We start from the raw sequence: 19300 nt of genomic DNA, 5'->3' as shown, positions 1-19300 counted from the left end.
TGGTTTTTAGGTTATCGTGAGATTTGCAGAGCTACGCAAAATTTGCTTAGGCAATTTTTGCTTAGGCAGAGCTACTTTAATTGTACAAGTGATGCGAGACAGAAAGCGGAATAATAACGACGACAGTGGAAATTTGTGTGTGATACGTACTGGCGACGAGTGGGAGGAGTTTCGTGATTCAACGGCGTTAACTGTGTGGTTCGCCCTAGCCTTGCTGCCCTTGGTTCTGTCTGCGGCGAGCGTTCAAGAGCGCAGACTGGAAAGGAACAAAATAGTGTCAAGTTTTTTATTTTGGATAAGGTCTGGAAACTAACACTGTTTTTATTTGTTAACTTGCGTAATTCCAGCAACATGGTGTTAGTGAGCTGCATGTATGTGTGGGAATTCCAGGTGTGGTCTGCTCCGGCATGGGTTCAGATGTATAAATACCAGAATGTTAAATACCGTTTTCCCTTTTACCATCCTGAGTCCCAGGTAACGCAGAGCACAACGTTTGTTTAGTCTTTTGGTAACAGAACGGTGGATATAAATACTTGGCATTTGAAGAGTCTTGACTACTGAAATATAACGTTTAGAAGGATGAAATTAGGAGCCTTTGCTCTTTGACTGCACTATCCCTAATCGGAGTCAAGACTGAAGAATTTAGCTTAAAATTTGGCTCTGCATTTCCTCTCCAAAATGTCATTCCTTTTCTTTTAAAGCAAACCAACAAAAAAAAGCTATTTACATTGCTGACAAATTGGAATTGGCTCAGAGGAGAGTGTAATCCAAAGGAATAGGCATTGCTTATATAAACTTTTCCTGCATAGGTGCTGCTTGTCGTAAGTGTAGCAAATCCTGGCTTGCCTCTGGAGCAAGCTACACAAAGGACTGACTATTTCTTAAGGCATGTTAAAGTGCTTTTGTATCCTAGTATTTCAAATTTCAAGAATATTAATTTATTTTTAGTAGAAAGCTTTTTAATGGTGTGTTTTTACATAGATGCCTTGTTTACTTCTACATTTTTTTTTAAGGTGCAATAGTATAGTAATAATTAAACAGACTCATCTGGTGTGATATGTGGACTGAGCACCAAGGTCAGCCTGGTCATTGCACCGTCATTGCCCAGTTATATTACGGATCTGCTTTTGCATTTTATCAGTTCTGTTTTCTCACCCACTTGTTTTGTACCCCTCTGCTAGGGAGCCAGAATCCTAGTACTACGTCCACTCTGTACAGGTGTGAATGTACAAGGGAAAAGGTATTTGAGAAAGAAGCTCGTTTGAAAACAGCCTTAGCTATTAACTGCAGTTTTTCCCTTTTGCTTATAATTGAATCTCTGTTTGGAACTGAGCAGCTTTCTTCTCTCTGCTCTGCAATCATATTTATAGAAAAATGGGAAACTCTGGCCAAGACTAGCTATCGCATGATAATACAGCAGCCTTTTTTTTGGCACATCTGGAAACTTACTGTGCAAGTACAGGGCTTTTATTTCTGCTCAGGTGTTGAGCCATTGCTCTATGTATTCTGGCAACCCCATCAGAACCTGTTCCCATCTCTGTCTTCTGGAGTCGTAGCATCCTTGTTTGACTTGGCACTACGCACGGGCAGACTTGTGAAATTGTGGAGGGGGGGGTTGTTTTTTAAGTTCATCACGAGCGAAGTATTACCATATGTTTCAGTTGCTTTATTTGCTTTATACTGGACTTTTCAGAATTTCCACATTTATGTAACTGCTTTTTCAAGGCAACTTAAGATGAAAAAAATGGTCGTACCACCTAGGATGCCTTTCTCTTGCTTCTTGGACTGCGTTTCTAGATTAAAAAAAAAAAAAAAGTAGATATTGTTACTATTTAAAGATGGAAGATAGTACTGATGACAAAACAGAAATTGTTAGGCTTCCTTAAAATGTTTTTAAATTTCCAGTTGTTAGGCTTGGCAATTTGTTCCATTTTAAATTAATACAAGCGTTTGTCAACATAACACGGTGCTTGTCGTAACTAGTTAGGTTTTGAAGCTCAGTACCTGTAAGCTTTCCTTGATGTCGGTTCGCATGCATGTCTACCTTTGCAGGGCTAATTGTATTCAAAGCTCATTTAACGTTATTTGGAGAAAACTCAGGCTCCCTTGCTACTCGAGATGTGGGGGAGGGAACTGAGCAAAGAAACACATGCAGGCAAAAAAAGTAAAAATAGGATGGTGCATGCAGTTGGGCAAACGGTCTGCGTATTTTTGTTTGAAGCCACAAGGAAGGCTGACAAGCCCAAGCAAGGTTTGCGAATCCGGAGAGGCCTTGGGAGCCGGTGGCTGGGCAGCCCCGCAGCATCGGGAGCAGCGGTGCAGTGACCGTGGCCGTCCTCGGCGAGCGGCTTGGGCGCGAGGTGCCTCAGAGGCACGTTGGCTGATGGAGGCTGCTCCCGGTGCTCCCGCGGCAGCTTTTCCTGCTGCTTTTCCATCAGCTTCCCCAGCTGAAGCATGGTTGCACGCGCAGCGCAACACAGCTTTTATGTCCCGGGAGCCTCCTCCACTGGCTCCTTGCCGAGGTTTGCGCTCCTGCGGTGGAAGGGCCAGGAGCACAGAGTGGTCGGCGTGCGGTTCCCGGTGGGGAGCACCGGGCACGGCTCCGCACCCGTCACCCGTCCGGCCATCCCCTACGCTGCAACGCCAGCTGAGGATGCTGGGTCCAGGCACGGTGAACAGATGTTCCCTAAAATGCCTGTATCTTGAAATAGCAGGCACGTTTGGTCTGGATGTTTCTGTTTTCAGCGAGGAGCTTGTTATCGACCAAATGGAAAAAGTTTGATCCTTTCCCTGGTTCTTTTTCTATTCTTGCTTCTTCCATGTCCCCTTCCAACAAGGGGAAAAAAAGAGAAGGCTAAAAAGGGAAGAGAAAAAGATAGATGTTTAATTCTATGAATTATAAAAGATAGAAAATGCATATTCCTTTTCCAAGAAATATTACAGTTTGGGGATGAGGGAGGGGTTCCCCTTGCATGGAAAACACCATTTTTGAATTGCAGATTTTTACCGCCTTGAAGCATAATACTTGGCACAGGTGTACTGTGGAGGTCTTTCGCACAGGTCTCTGCTCCGAAAGACTGAATCTCGAGCGCTGCCTTTGATGGGAGCCCCGAACCAAGGAGCGCTGCAGATCCGTCCCTCGCCCTGCCGACGGCCGACGCAGCCGAGGGGCTCAGCGAGCGCCAGACGGGCCGCTTGCCCGAGGAGCCCCGGCTCCCGCTCAGCCTGAATCCCCTGGGCACCGCGGCTGATGCCCAGGGGGGGCATGTCCCTTCGCAGCACGGTCGGTGCGCTCATTTGGCTGTCGAAGAGTACGGAAACAGCCCCCAGCCTGCACGCTGTCTCTCTGAGAAACTGTTTTTAATGCCCAGCCCTTGTCAGAGCTGGTGCCCAGCGTATATAATGGCTGCCTTGTTCGCTTATAGACGCGGCTCTTGCCCGTATGTGACTGATGCCATGATGAGATGTGTTTGGGGCCTCTGCTGCCTCTGAAACGCAAGCTTGACATACAAAAGCAAATGTGTCTATGGTTGAGGTGTCTCTTGACTCTACCACAACTCACGTAATGAGCAGCATTACGAGGCCAGGCTTCATTTCAGAGTGTCGCGTGCCTTGCAAGCACTGTTCATTCATATGCCGAGGTACCCGGAAGAGTTTGCCAGGAGCGCCGTTTGCTTTCGCATTAGGCTTTTTCACCACTTCATAAACATTTTCTTTCGGTAGCCTGCGAGTTCTTCAGGCGACTGCTCTAACCCCTTCATGCCCCCCTTCCCCCATGGTTTTGGTGGCTGCCAGTTTGCGTTTTCGTTGAAGACGAAAGCGCTGCATCACGGACTGGGTGTTGCCAAGCTGGCTGGAGGAGAGCCGCAAATCCTGACACCGAACGAGCGCTGCGTATTGGCGTTCCCCCTACCATGACCAAAGACTGCTGTCACGTTTAGCAGATCTCTTTAAGTAAACGTTTGCTTTGTAAATGGCTTTGGTTCTGTATTTAATGGAACGCAGGCCGTACGCTGGCCTGGCGATCGTTGTAAAGGTAGGATGCAAGTGAATTGACAGGGGAGATAAAGCAGATTAAAGCTCCAGAGCCTAATATTTATGTCCCAGCCTTCTGTGTACCGTGATAACAAAGGCAGTGTTACATATACTTCACACTTGGGTCTTTCACCACTCGGAGTCTGTGAGTCCAATTGCTTTGTGAGCGACTCGATTATCTCTTCATTTTCAGGGAATTAAAAAAGGTCTGTGGAAGTTTATGTAGTGATAAAAAGAACAACAATGGGAGTTTGTTAGGGACAGGACAGGGAGGCGGTTGTTTCAGGGTTTTGTCAGAGGACATTTCTAATTGCAGGATGTTTTTTTAATGAGTAGGCACATGTCCTTTTCCTTGATGTGGAGGGCAAAGGCGGTGTGGGGAGAGCGAAAGGCGGGAGGGGACGCGGACGTGTGAAAAGCTCCCAGCACGAATAATGTTCTCACTGACAAAATCAGACTACTTCGCGTTCCCTGTTATTTGCTTCTGTGAAACCCGTGCTTTAGTTAAAAATCGGAGCCGTAACCACAAGGACCCGTTTTGAGTGAAATTGCGTGCCACTTGTTGAAAGCGGCTTGCCGAGCTCGGAGTGGATGTGAACCTTCAGCGCTGGGCTTGGGAGCTCTGTCACGGCGCAGAGCTGAAACCCTGGGTATTTAAAAGGTGACACACTTCCTTTGCTGACATGTTGGCCAAATGTTGCTATGTAGTCCTTATTGCCTGTAGCATAGCTACATTTCCAATGCCTGTTTTTTTTTTTTTTTTTTTTTAAACCTAAGTCTGCTTTATGTAACATACTCTCATTTAGCTGAATTTGGAAAGAGAACTGAAGAAAAGCAAGAAATCATAGCCATACGGTGTGGATATGAAAAGACGCTGCTCCTGCATTTATCTTTGGGACGCAGTGGCTGTGGAAAGGGGCGTAGAAGTGTCAGAAGTGTTGAACTTGTTTCAGGTGTTCCTCCTCTGACCCACCTCCCCTTCAAGGAGGAGGGAGGAAAGAGTTTTATTGTGTGGGTTTTTTTTTCTTTTAAAGAAAGTATACTACTTGTAACGGCTTTAAGAAACATCAGTGAAGGTTTATGGAAGGGGAAATATAGTACGAACATTTGAAACAAATGCGTACACAGGTATTTGAGCTGTGTTTGGTAGCATGTTTTGAGCAGTAATTTTAAAGGGCAGTTTTTACACCTTTGCAGCTGATTGCTATTTAGGATTGATTTAGCCTTTCCTTTAATCTCTTTTATTTTAATAATAATTTTTATTAAAAATTCAGGAAAACGAAACGTTGCAAAGCCAATGCAGTATTTTTTGGCAGAAAATGGGAAGACTGTCAAAATGCTGCAGTTTCAGCTCTTATTTCACCGTCTGTCCCGCGTGACATTCAGTTCTACTGTGCTGCGTTCTTTGAACTTCCAATGAACTTAATAGCCAGAAACTGGTTTAAAAAAAAAAAAGTGCCTATGATTAAAATGGCCTTTCTGTGATGACAGGTTTTTGACATGCTGCGGCTCCATTCTGCATTTAGCAGGTTCCTAGTATCCTGGGGTGAGAGGAAGGAGACTGGCCTAATGTGAGAAAAATGCTCTTAAAACTTACAGCAGTCAGTAAGTCATTTTATTCCTTTGCTTTCCAGGTGTGACATCTGTTGTATTACCTTTCGTACTCATCGGGGCTTACTGCGCCATAACGCGGTCATCCACAAGCAGCTTCCCAGAGACCCCACAGGAAAGCCTTTCATTCAGAGCAATCCTTCGATCCCAGCAGGCTTCCATGATTTGGGATTCACGGACTTCTCCTGTAGGAAGTTCCCCCGCATTTCTCAGGTACTCTTTGTTCTTAACAGTTTTAAGATACCGGACGATACAATGCATATCTTCTGAATTCACTGAAAGATTTGTCTTAAGTGAGGCAGAGCCTGGGTATAGAGTGTTCTGTGGAAAGCACGTAGTGTTACTGCTAGGTTGTGTCTGCCTAAGCTTCAAACCTTTCTCTCCTTCCTTTTTTCTTTTTTCATCTTTTTTCATCTTTTCTTTTTTCATTTTCTGGTTTTTTTTGAGCATTCTAGTGGATAGCTATTGGTGTAAAGGTCTATAAAACTATTTTAAAGGAAGATAGCTGTGTTGCTAGATCCTGGCCCCTCCCAGCCTACCCATTAGCTCCCTCCTTCCTGAAAGCATTCCACATCTAAAACCTCTAAGGAGGATGCATGGTAGGGAAAGCATTATTTATTTTAATTTACTGTAGCAAGGATGTAGTTGTGGTTTGAAAGATTTTTATCCTCAAATCTTTGGAAAGTCACCTTACTTGCTAAACGGTGTCCCCCAGAGTGACTGACCTCTTCACGGATCTGTGCCCCAAGCACCTTTCCACTACATCCCTTCCACAAGGTCTGAAGGTTTTACATCTCTGTGGGGAAGTGGCTGGGGCAAGGCAGGGGGGCAGTGTGAAAATATATTCTGAGACTGTAAAGTTCTGTACTGGATGATACTGTTCCTCCTTCAGTTTGTAGGACCTTGCCTTCCTTAGTTGTTATGAGCCCGGATGAAGCTGCTTACTGATATATATATATATTTTTTTTCTTTTTTTTTCGTTTTTTTTAAAGAAAAATCAACAGCACGCTTCAGCAGGACTGTCCTTATTCAGCATCTACACTTTTCTTATTCTCCTTGAATTAAAAGCATTGATTTCTAGCTCTTCTGGCTACAAGGTGTTATACCCGAAACTTCTCACAGAGAGCGTATAAGTCATTCTGTAACTTTAGTAGAATTTTGATGAAAAAAATACATATTCAGAAGAGAGGATGTTTTTTAACAGCTTGGTTTTGTTTCATTTGTAATTAATGGCAGCCATTAAAGGTTAAATGTTGGGGCTTTTCCTTTTTGTAATATAATTCTGCTTGCACTGTGAGGCAAGACCTACAAAGAGTCCGAATGAACTGTGTAAAGTATATAAAGATCCTGCCAGCCCTCAACTTAAATTATCACTGGTGCTCTGCTTTGATGGGGAGCACGTGAGCTATCTGGGTAGCATGTAAATACAGCATCTGGATTCGTGATCATTTTCAGGAAGAGGTATAAAATCCGTTTGTGAAGATCAGTATTTTTCTTGTGAGAAGAAATGTAATTGGACTCCACTAACTAAAAGCCTCTGTATGTTTTTGACTTTGCTTTTGGCTTACTGTTTTTTGGGAAAGTTCTTTTTGGTTCGTTTTGCATTCTCAGATGCTTCTGTTTGCTTTCCTTCTAGTTTCTTTGTAGCAATAAAGCGAAAGAAGATAGTCATATTGTCCAACTTACTGAAGTTAGCTGGACGGTCTGCTGAGGCTCCTGTCCTGTCAGTGAGGAGAGATTTCTGGAAAGGCAGTTCAGGGCAGAAATGTGTTTGAATAGGACTCTGGATAGCCCTTTGAAGGAGTTTGTCCCTACAGAAGGGAACTTTTGGAGCATCAGCCCCTAATTTGGGTACACGACTTAGCTGGCTGAAGGTTATGGAGCAGGAATACCTACCCCCGTGCCAGATTGGTGGTGATTCCTCTAAACTCCTTAACTTGGGCGGTAGAGGACAGAGCAAAGCTGTTTTTCTTTTGCGGCAGCATGTCATGCCTTTGCTAGTTTGAGATGTCTAAATGTTAAGGCTGACTACCTTAATTTTGCCTGTCTTGTAGGTCTGGTGTGAAACGAATTTGCGAAGGTGCATCAGCGAATTCCATCGATTTATTTGCGAGACATGTAACAAGGCATTCCCCATGCTATCAGCGCTCAAACTGCACACGGACACCCACGTGGTGGATCAGGGAAAAGACAAGCACAAGCCACAGTCTGCAGCCCCACCCAGTGAGAACCCAGACCAGAAAGCCTTCATGGCATCCTTGGGCCTACAGTACACCAAAGACATCAAGTTTGTCAAGCAGGAGGACGATACGCAAGACGAGGTCCAAGAAATGCGGCTCAGAGCACTGAAGAGTAACCTACCTCAGGAACCCGGCAGCGCCGGCCTGCTCAGCCTCTCTCCTCTGGAAGCTGCCTCTATGGGAGGGTCGATTCCAGTCCTTCCCCCTACAAAAGAGAACATAAAGCTCCTCTCACTGCAGCCGTTCCAGAAGGGTTTTATTATCCAGCCTGACAGCAGTATTGTGGTGAAACCCATCTCCAATGAGTCTGCTATTGAGCTGGCTGACATTCAGCAGATCTTGAAGATGGCTTCTTCCGCTCCTCCTCAGATCAGTCTTCCTCCACTTTCTAAGGCACCTTCTGTCCCTGTGCAGTCCATTTTCAAGCATATGCCACCACTGAAGCCAAAGCCTTTAGTAACGCCCCGAACAGTCGTCGCGACCTCTACGCCTCCTCCCCTTATCAGTGCCCAGCAAGCCTCGCCTGGCTGCATCAGCCCAAGCCTCCCACCGCCGCCTCTGAGGCTGATCAAGAACTCAGTGGAGTCCTCCTCCAACTCCCACCTCCCCCAGCCGGGAGCCAAATCGAGTCCTTCCTCACAGTTGCTCCTCCAACCCAAAGTAGAGCCTTTAACTCAGCATGAGATGAAGACACAGCTGGAGCAGGACAGCATCATTGAAGCTCTCCTGCCTCTGAGCATGGAAGCCAAGATCAAGCAGGAGGTGACAGAAGGGGACCTCAAAGCCATCATTGCGGGGGCAGCAAATAAGAAGGCCCCGACCATGAGGAAAGTCTTGTACCCGTGCCGATTTTGTGACCAGGTGTTTGCCTTCTCTGGTGTCCTGAGGGCTCACATCCGCTCTCACTTGGGTATTTCCCCATACCAGTGCAACATCTGTGACTACATCGCAGCGGACAAGGCAGCACTGATTCGGCACCTGCGGACGCACAGCGGGGAGAGGCCTTACATCTGTAAAATCTGCCACTACCCATTCACAGTGAAGGCCAATTGCGAGAGGCACCTGCGAAAGAAGCACCTCAAAGTGACCAGGAAGGATATAGAGAAGAACATTGAATATGTCACCAGCAATGCTGCAGAGATGGTGGATGCCTTCTGCTCCCCAGACACCGTGTGCAAGCTGTGTGGTGAGGACCTGAAGCATTACCGGGCCCTCCGCATCCACATGAGGACGCACAGTGGCTGCCAGAAGAAGAAGCCATTTGAGTGCAAGGAGTGTGGCACTGCCTTTTCAGCCAAGAGGAACTGCATTCACCATATCCTCAAGCAGCACTTGCATGTGCAAGAAAGGGAGATTGAGAATTATATCTTGGCAGTGGACTGCAGCGCCCAGGAGAGCCAGACAGACCCTCCTTTATTGGATGACAGCACTTACATAGACCGCAAGCCCATCACGCCTTTCCTGGAGCCACAGAATGGCTTCTTGCTTGGGACTCCATCTCACGTTCCCATCAAACTTGAACCTGCAGGCAACTTCCCAATGGATTTTGACGAGCCATTGGATTTCTCTCAGAAGAACAAAAACCTGAGTGCCGTGCAAGTGAAGCAGGAGAACCTATTTGGCTCTTCTCCCCTGTCCCTCTACGACTGTTCCATGGAGCCCATCGACCTGTCCATCCCCAAAGCCCTGAAGAAAGATAAAGATGATGTCCCAAACGAAGCCAGGAAACAAGAGCTGGCTTCTTCTGGGAACAGTGATAAACCTTATAACTGTCAGCAGTGCCCGCTGGCCTTTGGCGCCAATGGGAACCCAGAGAAAAACAGGGCTGTCGGACATTCCCAGCCACTGAAAGGTTCATTGCATTTGACTGTCCCGATCATTTCCCCAGCTCTCCTTGGCAATTCTGCCTTGCTGAGACCCTTGAGGCCTAAGCCACCGCCACCTCTCTTGCCAAAGCCTCCAGTAACTAAAGAGCTGCCACCGCTGGCTTCCATTGCACAGATCATTTCATCTGTGTCTTCTGCTCCCGCTTTGCTGAAAACGGAGTCTGCAGATGCCAGTCCCAAGGCAGCGAGCAGCTCCACTGGGTGTGACAAATCAGGGAACACCAAAGTAAAAGCGACAATCGTGACCGCCATCCAGAAAGACTCCAGCCTTCCCAGTGACCTGACTCAGGCGTGTGATCCAGAAAAGTCTCCCGTTGCTGATGCTGGGTTGGCTAAGAAGAGGGGTAGGAAGAAAGGAACGAAAAATAAGCCTAAACTCAGCAGTGGTGTGGATCTGGAGTCAAGTGGGGAGTTTGCCAGCATCGAGAAGATGCTGGCTACCACAGACACTAATAAATTTAGCCCTTTTCTGCAGTCCACTGACAATTTCAAGGAAGAAAGTGGCAGAAATGGAACAAGTGAGGATGAGAAGGAGACTACCGAAGATAAGCTGCTGAGAGGGAAGAGGAACGCTTACTCAGACTGCCTGCAAAAAATCCCCTGTCGTTACTGTCCTCGAGTCTTTCCATGGGCAAGTTCCCTGCAGCGGCACATGCTCACTCACACAGGTAAGAGAGCCTTGTGCTGCTATAGGGTAGACTGCAGCCCCTGAGGATTTTCCTCGTGGAGCTGCAGTAGAAAGGGCCTCCTTGTGGAGGGATGGTCCTTTCTTCCTGATGCCTGCATAGTATTCTTCACTATTTTGCAGATCCTCAGCTGTTGCTGTGGTACTGTGGTGGTGTTAATTACATTAGGGCAAACCTGCTAAAACTCATTTGACTTCAGTGGAGTTATTTAGCCTAGCTGGGAAAAGAATTTGGTTTCAGGTTTTCCATTATTCTTGTCTTATCTTGAAGGTGAACGTGTGTATTGCGTATTTCATTGTACCTTACGTGGTTTGCTTGGCTGCTTCCAGTGGCTGGCTGTCTACTTCAGTAATGATATAAAGATCCATAAAAATGAGAGTAAATAAGTATAGAATTGTGGAAGGAAAATAAAATACTGTAATGCATTTTTTTCTTGTGGTAGCTTTTATTTGACAGATCAAAGAAGGGGGATGCAAGAAGTATCATCCTGAACATTAACATAGTAGGTTGCCTCTAGGAAGTGTTTCTTCCTTATGTTAGACAACTAACAGTGGGCTTATGCCCTAAGGCATAAAGATGTATATGGAATCTTTAATATTGTGCCACTGTAACTAGGTTCAAACCTGGTATAAACAAAAAGGAGGAATGGGAGGGTTATTTTAGGTTTGGGATTATTTTTCGTTCTTTGCTATAAAAGAAATACTGCATTGAATGCTGTGCTGATTTCAAGTTCACTCCTTTTTCCACCCATGTTATAGTAAATCAGCAGATTCTCACCCTGCTTCAGGAGAGAAAGAAAGAGAACAAAGCTCTACTTTTTATTACACCTCTTTAAGTCAGTCACAGTTCTTCTCTTATTTGTCTCTTCATTGTGAAATCTCAACTCGTGGCATGAGGAATAAAAGCCAGGGATGTTTTTAAGAAACTTCTGGGAATTGAGTACAGCCTCATAAGAGATAAGATAACTTCAGTTTTTTGAAGGAATTGAGGTTTTATGAAGCAACTGATCCATGCGCCTCTACTGAAGAGGGAAGACTGAAGAGGTAAAAGAGGTTAGCTAAGAAATTTAAAGGGAATCTGAACTGTAGAGCAGTCTGTATCACAGTTTGCTTTGGGTGACGTGGGGACATAACTTGCAAGGTATCAGTGCAACAGTGAGGCTATTGTTTTCTGGCCTGCACAGACCGAATTATTTCATCTTGTTAAGCATACAGTTTGCTTTCAGTGGTGAAGGAGAGCTCTTTATTCGGATCAATTGTTTTCTAATTCCCTACCCTCCAAAAAAATATACAGTTACTGAAGAAGGCAGCAGTCTGTTCATGAGGCAGAAAACAATAGAGAGAGGCTTTGCCCGGACTAAGGGGTTTGACCTGCTTGTGGGGATGGCAGACTTCCAAGGTAGCAGCGCTGGTTAAACCCTTCATGAAGACAGGAAAAACGCACTCAGCCATGAGTTATACCGGTAGAACTAGTCTCCCCTACCGCCACCGGGCTTGGAAGGAGGCACCATCTTTTCAGAAAGCCTGCGCTGCAATGCCCAGGGGGAAAGCTGGCAACTGTGGCAGTAGCAGGGATGGAGCCCTCGGTGCAGGTCCGGGTTTTGGTGATGCTACAGTGACTGCAGTAAGCCATTCAGATTCAGGTTGGTGCGCTCTGGCAGTGCTAATATCGAGCTCTTTCTGATCATCATTAGAGCAGTGTTGAGGGAGTCTTGGTGCTGGAGAACCAGCCCACAGCAAACTTTGCGTGTCCTTGGGGCATCATCTCCTTTCAGGTGATGCTTGTATTCTGCTCCTAAACTAGGAGTCTGCAGCAGCTCCCCTGCGGCGGCAGGGTAGATGAAACTGAAGGGGACAGGGAAGGGTAAGACAGGAAGACAGAGGAGATTTAGGGCAGAAAGGTGGTGCCAAAGCAAGTACTGGGATGCATTCAGGTGGAGTGAGCCCTGGGGTGTTGTGATGGCTGTAAGGTGGTGTAGGAGGGGTTTGGCAGCTGTGAGATACAACAGTTTGTTGGGTTTGTGTTTGGGCTGGGTGGGTCAGTTTTCTGACAGAGACATCTACAGTGCAGAGAAGCCCTAGTACAACACGCTTTTTCTCCCCCCACCTATTGAATGAGAAGTGATTTGTTAGAAAGCTCTGGTTTTTAAAAGGAGTCAGGAGAAAATTCTATCTACGTAGTTGTATTGCAAAGGGAAAATGGGAATTTTACTGTTTGGGCTTGATGGCTGTTACCTGACTTGGGGAGAGAGAGAGATACATGGTGTGAACGGGATAGCTGGGAGTCCTGGAAAAGCATACACATGCAAAGCTCACAAGTGGGGCACTGGGAATTTGGCATAGCTGTTTTTTATACGTTGTACCTGTGTTTTATTTGAACATGCTCGAACACTTGCTTTTTAATACCTTTCTTTCTCTTGATGTCTTTATTGTTTGTTTTGCTCTTCTGTGTTCAACAAACTTTGCCTTTTTTGCTCTTTTCTCCTGCTCTCGACTTTTTTCATTCTCATCCCAAAGTAAAGAGCAACAAACAGGATGCGTCCTGCAGATGATGCAGTTCGTTCTGCTCCTTTTACAGTATGTGCATTTGACTAGGTTTAACATAAAATGAAAATAATGGCCTATTTTGACCCCAGTGGCATCTAACGTATGCTAGTTGTAGATAACCTAAATCTGTTCACAGAAAATCACTTGAGATTTTCAGAGATGCTGCCAGATCACGTTTGATCCAGAATTATTGTTGTAGAAGTGAGATTTAACAGTAGATTTTTTTTTTTTTAACAGGTACGTATTGGCTTGCCAGAGATGCAAAATAAATACTTAACACAGAAATGAAATTGACAAGAAAATATCTGTAAATAAATAAAAATAAACCTAATGTGTCCCCATTTGATGGGAGGACACAAGTAGTAAAAAGTAGTAAAAAGGCTAGAGGAGTTTATATTCTTTGTTTATAGGACCTAAGTCAAAATAAAATTGTAGAGCTCTGTACCATGGTAAGGACAGATGTTAAAAAGTAACAATACACTTCCAGTAGGACTACAATGGCAGGAGGGATATTAATGAAGGGATGATCTTTTTGTACACTGTGAATGTTTAGATGCCCTTTTATACTAAAAAAGTTCCCTTCAGGGTTTGGCTTCCCTGAAGTATCCAGCCCAGAATAATCCTGCTGTGTTGCTAACCAAATTTTACAGTCAGTTCTGAATCAATATATGGACACAGATGTATTTTCATCCAAGCCATGACCATTCATATGGAAAAAGTTAATAAAAAATAAATCGTGTTGCACTTAAAATAAACTAGCTGATTAGGTTACCTTCCAGTGAGTAAGTATGTTCTATCAGAAGAGCAGTTGCTATCAAGAGAGGCCATATGAGCAGCCAGAAATACTGCTTTTTTGTGTGATTTTTGGTTTTCAGTGTCTCTAAAGTTGAGGCTTTGGGCAGCAGTCTGGTCCGTTTGGGAATAATTCTGTAACAGGGAGGTGAAGGTGGGGGGGGATTGGAGATTGCACAGTAAACAAGATTTCTGTTTGGGATTTGAGACTTCCAACCAGGATGCATATGTAGAAAGAAGAACATCTTATCTGTTTAAAGTACTGGTCTGTATGACAAGTATTTTGTTGATATGAAAGTTTTAAAATCTGAAAATATGCGAAAATTGTGAGCTGAGATGCAGGTTGAGTTTCAAGTAATTAATCCCCAGCTAATCCTGTCATTGCATGCTTGAAGAGAAACGTGGAAAAGAATTGGGCTATCACGGAGCAAAAGGATTTCTGCTCAACTTTTGCAGTTCTGTTTTGTATTTGCATTGTGAATGCAGCCGCATAGAAGTGTAGAAGGCGGTAGTACTCATAACCATACATTTATGGTTGACTTAGCTGGCATCTGAAAAGAAAGTGACTTGTGAGCCAACAAAAAGCAGTGCCTTGACACTTTTTAAAAAAGTTGTCTTGGCACGGAAAGAAAATGAGAAAGAAACGCAGCCTCTCTGAGATGTCTCTTGCACTTGCGGGGAATCCCTCCTGTAGCCTCAGTGGATTAAAACAGCACCAACTTGTGGAAGATTAAAGTGAGAAAAGTGCTCACAGAGTCATGCCAGAGAGAGACTGCTGTTTGGTGGTGGTGGCGGGGAGGGTTGTGTGAGTTTAAGGGTTTTGGGCTTGAGGGGGAAGGTTTGACAGGAGCTGATCTCCTTTTACAAGTAACCATCATCACAGTCGCTTTCTTCGTCACAAAGACGTCTTGCAGCCTGCTTTCCTCGTTCCACTGCATGATGCTGGCTTTTCTTTCAGCTCTTCCTGTGCTTGATCTCTTCCCTTCTTTTAGTTATTTAAATGAATTACAGACATGAACAACTTTTCCCTGTAGGGAAGTGATTGATCATTCAGCATGTGGGACTGGATTCCACTGAAGGGTGCCCGCTGGCTTTGATGGAAATTGCCTCAAATTCGCACGTGTGATAGACATCTCAGGGGAGAGGCGGTTGTTGAGGAGACTGCAATAGCCTTTTGCAAGCTATGTGCAATAGCATAGCTGGTCACCTTTGACCAGGGAAATGAGGGTTTTTTTCCATTGAAACAGAACAGGACAAGACTTTGGTTGTGACAGGTTATTCTTAGAGGTTAATGACCAGCTGATTCAGAAGAGGAGGGAGGAGGTGAGGGGCGGGAAGGGAACAAACCCCCATCGTACTAAACATTAGAAGGACTGATACATTTATTTTTTTTCCTGCTTCACGTCAGAAGCCCTTCCCCTGTCAAAAATGTGATGTCGTCTTTTCTACCAAATGTAACTGTGAACTCCACGTCTTGCACAAACATGGAGTTGCCAGCTGTTCCCTGAGAAGAGACGGGCTTATCCCCCAGTCTAAAGAAAGGGATGCTGGATCTCCTGATAGCACAGGTAGTTTTTTCAGATTGTTCAGAATAACAAGACCAAGGTGTGTTTAATCTTGCCTGGAGGCTGTAGGCAAGTAAAGCTTAAGAAATGTCCTGCTGCGTTAGCACAGTGGTCTGTCCAGCCAAGTACTCCATCTCTGGTGGCATCAGTGGCATGTGCTGGTTCGGACAAGTTGTGAGCCTGGCCACGTGCCTCAGCCATTTCCTCTTATGCTCTACCAACATCCACCGCTGCTGCATAGGGTTGGATGTTAGGGGGTAGCTCCCTGCCTGTTCCCTTTAGTATCATTTACTGACCTGTTGTCTGTGAGTCTCTCTAATCACTTTTCGAACCCACTGATACTGTCTGCCTCCAACGTTGTCTGGCATCAGGCTCCAGGAGTCCACTCCCTGCTGTGTAAAGAACTGCTTTTTAATATCTGTTTTAAGCTGATCTCCTGCTTGTTTCAGTGAGTCCCCCTTAGTTGTGGTATCGCAGGATTTGGTGAGTAGCAGTTTTGTGTTCACGTTCTCTGCTGCTTTAATGGTTCATAAGCCTTGGCCTTTTCCTGCCATCCCTTCCTTAGCCTTCTCACCTCCAAAATGAGGACCCTGAGCCTTTCTAGTGTCTCCTAGAAAGGCAGCTGCCCCATTGCTTGGAGATGTGTGGCTGCCCTTGTGTGCCTTCCCTAACACCACCACTAGTTTCTTCCTGAGATGGCGGAGACCAGAAATGCATACAGAGCTTGAAATGAGGGCACAGCAAGGCTTTACGCAGCTGCAAAGTGACACCCTTTTGCTTGTTCTCAGTACCCTTGCTGATGGCGCTCAGCATTTTTTGGCTGTATTTTGGCTGCTACTGCAGGCTGAGCCAGTGATCTCGGTGAGCTGTCATCGCTGGCTCCTAGATCTCTTGCCTGCATTGGAACTGCCAGTTCCAAGTTCAGCATCACGTAGGCATGCTTTAGATTGTTTTTCTGGAGATATTTTACCTTACATGTATCTGCACTGAAGCTCACGTGCCATCTTTTTGCCCACTCGAGTTTTATGAGTTTTGCAGAAAAGCACATTCGTTGTCAGATCATGCAAGGCTTTATTTTGGACATTTATTGGCATTTAGAGTGGCATTTAGTCAGAAAAGACGAGCTGACGTGGAACCAAGGGCAAATACAGTAATTCAGTATTTCTCTGTGCTGACTAAATGCAATAGATCTAAGAAGGAAGCTCAGCAGATGGTTGTGCATGTCCCTTGCCTGAAAAGTGTTTGCACAAGGGAACGGTTGTAAAGCTGTTGTAAGGCGTTCACACCTTGGAGAAAGACAGTAGGTTTGTGTCAGTTGGAGTGGGTCTCATAGAAGAGTTGTTGAAGTCATGATTCTAAAAGCAGCAAGAACTTGGCTGTGCACATCAGGATAGTTAAAGCTACAAATCAGCTGTTACACTCAACCTCAGTATAAAAGCTGATCAAACTGCGGGGAAGTATGCACAATGTTATTTCCTCTAATATTTTTAAACTTCCATTTGTTCGGGAATGTCTGCTGTCTTCATGCACTTTTTTTTTTTTTTTTTTTAGTATGGCAGGTTGCATTGTAGTGATTCAGATGTAGTAATACAGGTCTCAGTACTGGTCTGGCATTAAAATCTGCCATGCTGGAGACATGTTACAACATGATTTGATCTCACCTATCATGATGAGACGAGGTTGTCTTGTTACCATGTTAACAGCCCTTACCTTCTCAGGGCTGTAGCACAGCATCTGGGGTATCACGTGGGTTGATCCTGCCTGTGCAGACAACAGATGGTTACAGCATGAGAAGGGAAGACTCATGTTATAACATGATCCCCTCGCAGAACAAAAGTGTGCAGAAAGGACTCTGAACATGCTCATCTTCTTCAACCTTTACAACAGAATGAAACAAAAACGCCCTAATCGGGGTTATTGCAAATTCTCTTTCCAGTCGCAGGAATTGTGGCGCAGCTTGGCTAAGCAGCAGAGTGAGAACGAAAGCACTTGCGAAGCTGCTCAGGAGAGCCATGGCACGACACAGAGGATGGGTAGGATTTTGACGGAACACAAACGTCGTTCTTAGCACTCGTGTTCGGCCGCGTTGAGCTGGTCAGAGTGGTTGGAGCTGCCCCTGCAGACAGAGCCGTGGGCCACGGTCGGATAGTACAAAGCACTTCTTGGCCATACTGGCTCAACCTGTTCCCAACTGTTCATCCCCACAGTTGTAACTGACCCAGCTGCCCAAAAAAACGACAAGGGCGAGGGGAGGGACCTGCTTTCCTTAGATCAGTTCCCAGATCCGGCTTGTGGTACAGGCGTAAAAGAGCACATTGATGCAGCTGAGGTGTGGAGTTGGCAACATCTCCTGGGAGGCGTTGAGGGACAGATGCTGTTGAAGTTGGCTTTGCTGTCAAATGCTTTGTATCTTCAAACAGCAGCCTTAAAAAGCAAGGAAGGAGCCCAGATTTTATACTTTTATAGTTACTGTGTGCATCTTAAAGCACCGCTTAGTGTTTTTAACAGGCTTTGCCAGGTAATGTTTAATCACAGTCCAAAATCATTCAACGGCTTTGGACTTGTGGTCTCCCTCCATTGTCCAAGAAAAACGGATTTAAAAATCAGTGGAAGTAAATTACAGTTTGAAACTCTGGTTCAGTTTAAAATGGGGTCATTTCTCTTTTAGTGCTGGTCTTAAAAGGTGGGTGAATGGCATGGTTGAGGCTCATGTACAGAGTCCTTGCAAGGGCTGTACTTGGAAGTGAATAATCGGCCTGAATTCACTCTATGCTGAAAGTGAAGGGAATGAAGGAAAATGCTTGGATGGTGTTTGGTCAACCATAAACTAAGCGAAGAGGAAAGCTTTAAGATGAGGTGTAAGACAGGAAGTGCAATTCAATAGAGTGTCATTGGGAACAAGTTTATAGAGGGTTTCTTTGGGTCTTGTTTTAAAACAAAACAAAAAACAGGATGGTGGTTTTGAATAGGATTCAGAGACAGGGAGTCTATGTAAGTGATGGGGCTTGTGCGTGTCCTTGCCTCATGGGGCAAAAGAGAGTAGTCTGACAGACGTACCTGAAATAAATGGAGAAGGTCTCATCCGGAAGGAGAGGCTAACAGCAGTTGGACTGGTGGAGGCTCGTACCAGAGGAGAGGACTAGAAATAAACTGTGGAGCAACCTAATGAATCGCACACTTTCATCACATTAAGGCGGCTCTGCCTTTGTCTCCTTAGGGCTTTCTGAATGCTACTTTCTTGCAACGAAACCTAGTTGAGGGAGGAGAGCTGTGGCATGGGAATGGGGTAAGGGATTATCTGTTACCTAATACCGAAAGACACTTCCTAAGGAAAGATCCCTTTCTTGAAGAGGCTTGCCCCTAATGCGAGAGTATCAGAAATGGCTGCTCTGTCCTAACTAGGCAAATATTTACAAAGTAAGTACACTTAACAGTGAATTTTCCGATTAGCGTTTAGCAGAATTCATCTTTGCTCTAGAAATCTGCCACCCTGTGATCCGTCCAGAAATCATGTGAGCCCTGATTATAGTGGAGGACTTTTTGTTTTTCAAACTGTTCTAGCAGTCTGCACCTCTGAACTACATTTGTGGTTATTTCCTAGAGGACAAAGGGCTTGAAACTGCGTTTTCTCTGTCAGGCAAAGTTTAATAGCAACCTCTGAGCCACAGCTCACGGTAAAAGTTGCTTGCCGTTAGGGCGAGTGGCAAACAGAAGAGCCACAAAGTTGACCTGAGAGCTAGAGTTGTTTAGAAAATACTGAATAGAAGATGCATAATTTACTGATTATATTACCAACTCTACATAAAACTACTTTTCTGAAACATAGTGGTACAATTCACTGTAGGCTGACAGTCTCTAGGCTTTTTTCCCCAGTTCAAATGCAGATTTCCACTGGTTGGTGTAGTCAGATCTAGGCCTCAACGGCTTTGTTTGTGTCGG

At 45.1% G+C, this 19300-nt stretch overlaps 1 protein-coding gene across 16 annotated transcripts in view; it reads left to right on the top strand.

Annotated features, from left to right (window-relative positions):
- RREB1 (ras responsive element binding protein 1) overlaps positions 1 to 19300 on the top strand; it is a 127714-nt gene that overhangs the window by 94673 nt on the left and 13741 nt on the right. For all 16 annotated transcript variants that reach the window (XM_068931909.1, XM_068931921.1, XM_068931911.1 and 13 more), the window contains 2 exons: positions 5670 to 5859; positions 7701 to 10440. In XM_068931909.1, the coding sequence (XP_068788010.1) occupies positions 5670 to 5859; positions 7701 to 10440 (2930 nt within the window). The remainder of the gene's footprint in view (positions 1 to 5669; positions 5860 to 7700; positions 10441 to 19300) is intronic.

This window comes from Struthio camelus, chromosome 2 (genome assembly GCF_040807025.1).
Source record: "Struthio camelus isolate bStrCam1 chromosome 2, bStrCam1.hap1, whole genome shotgun sequence".
In the NCBI taxonomy this organism is placed as follows: Eukaryota; Metazoa; Chordata; class Aves; order Struthioniformes; family Struthionidae; genus Struthio; species Struthio camelus.
Note: the sequence above shows the minus strand (reverse complement) of the source record. Positions and strands in the feature narration are given on the sequence as shown.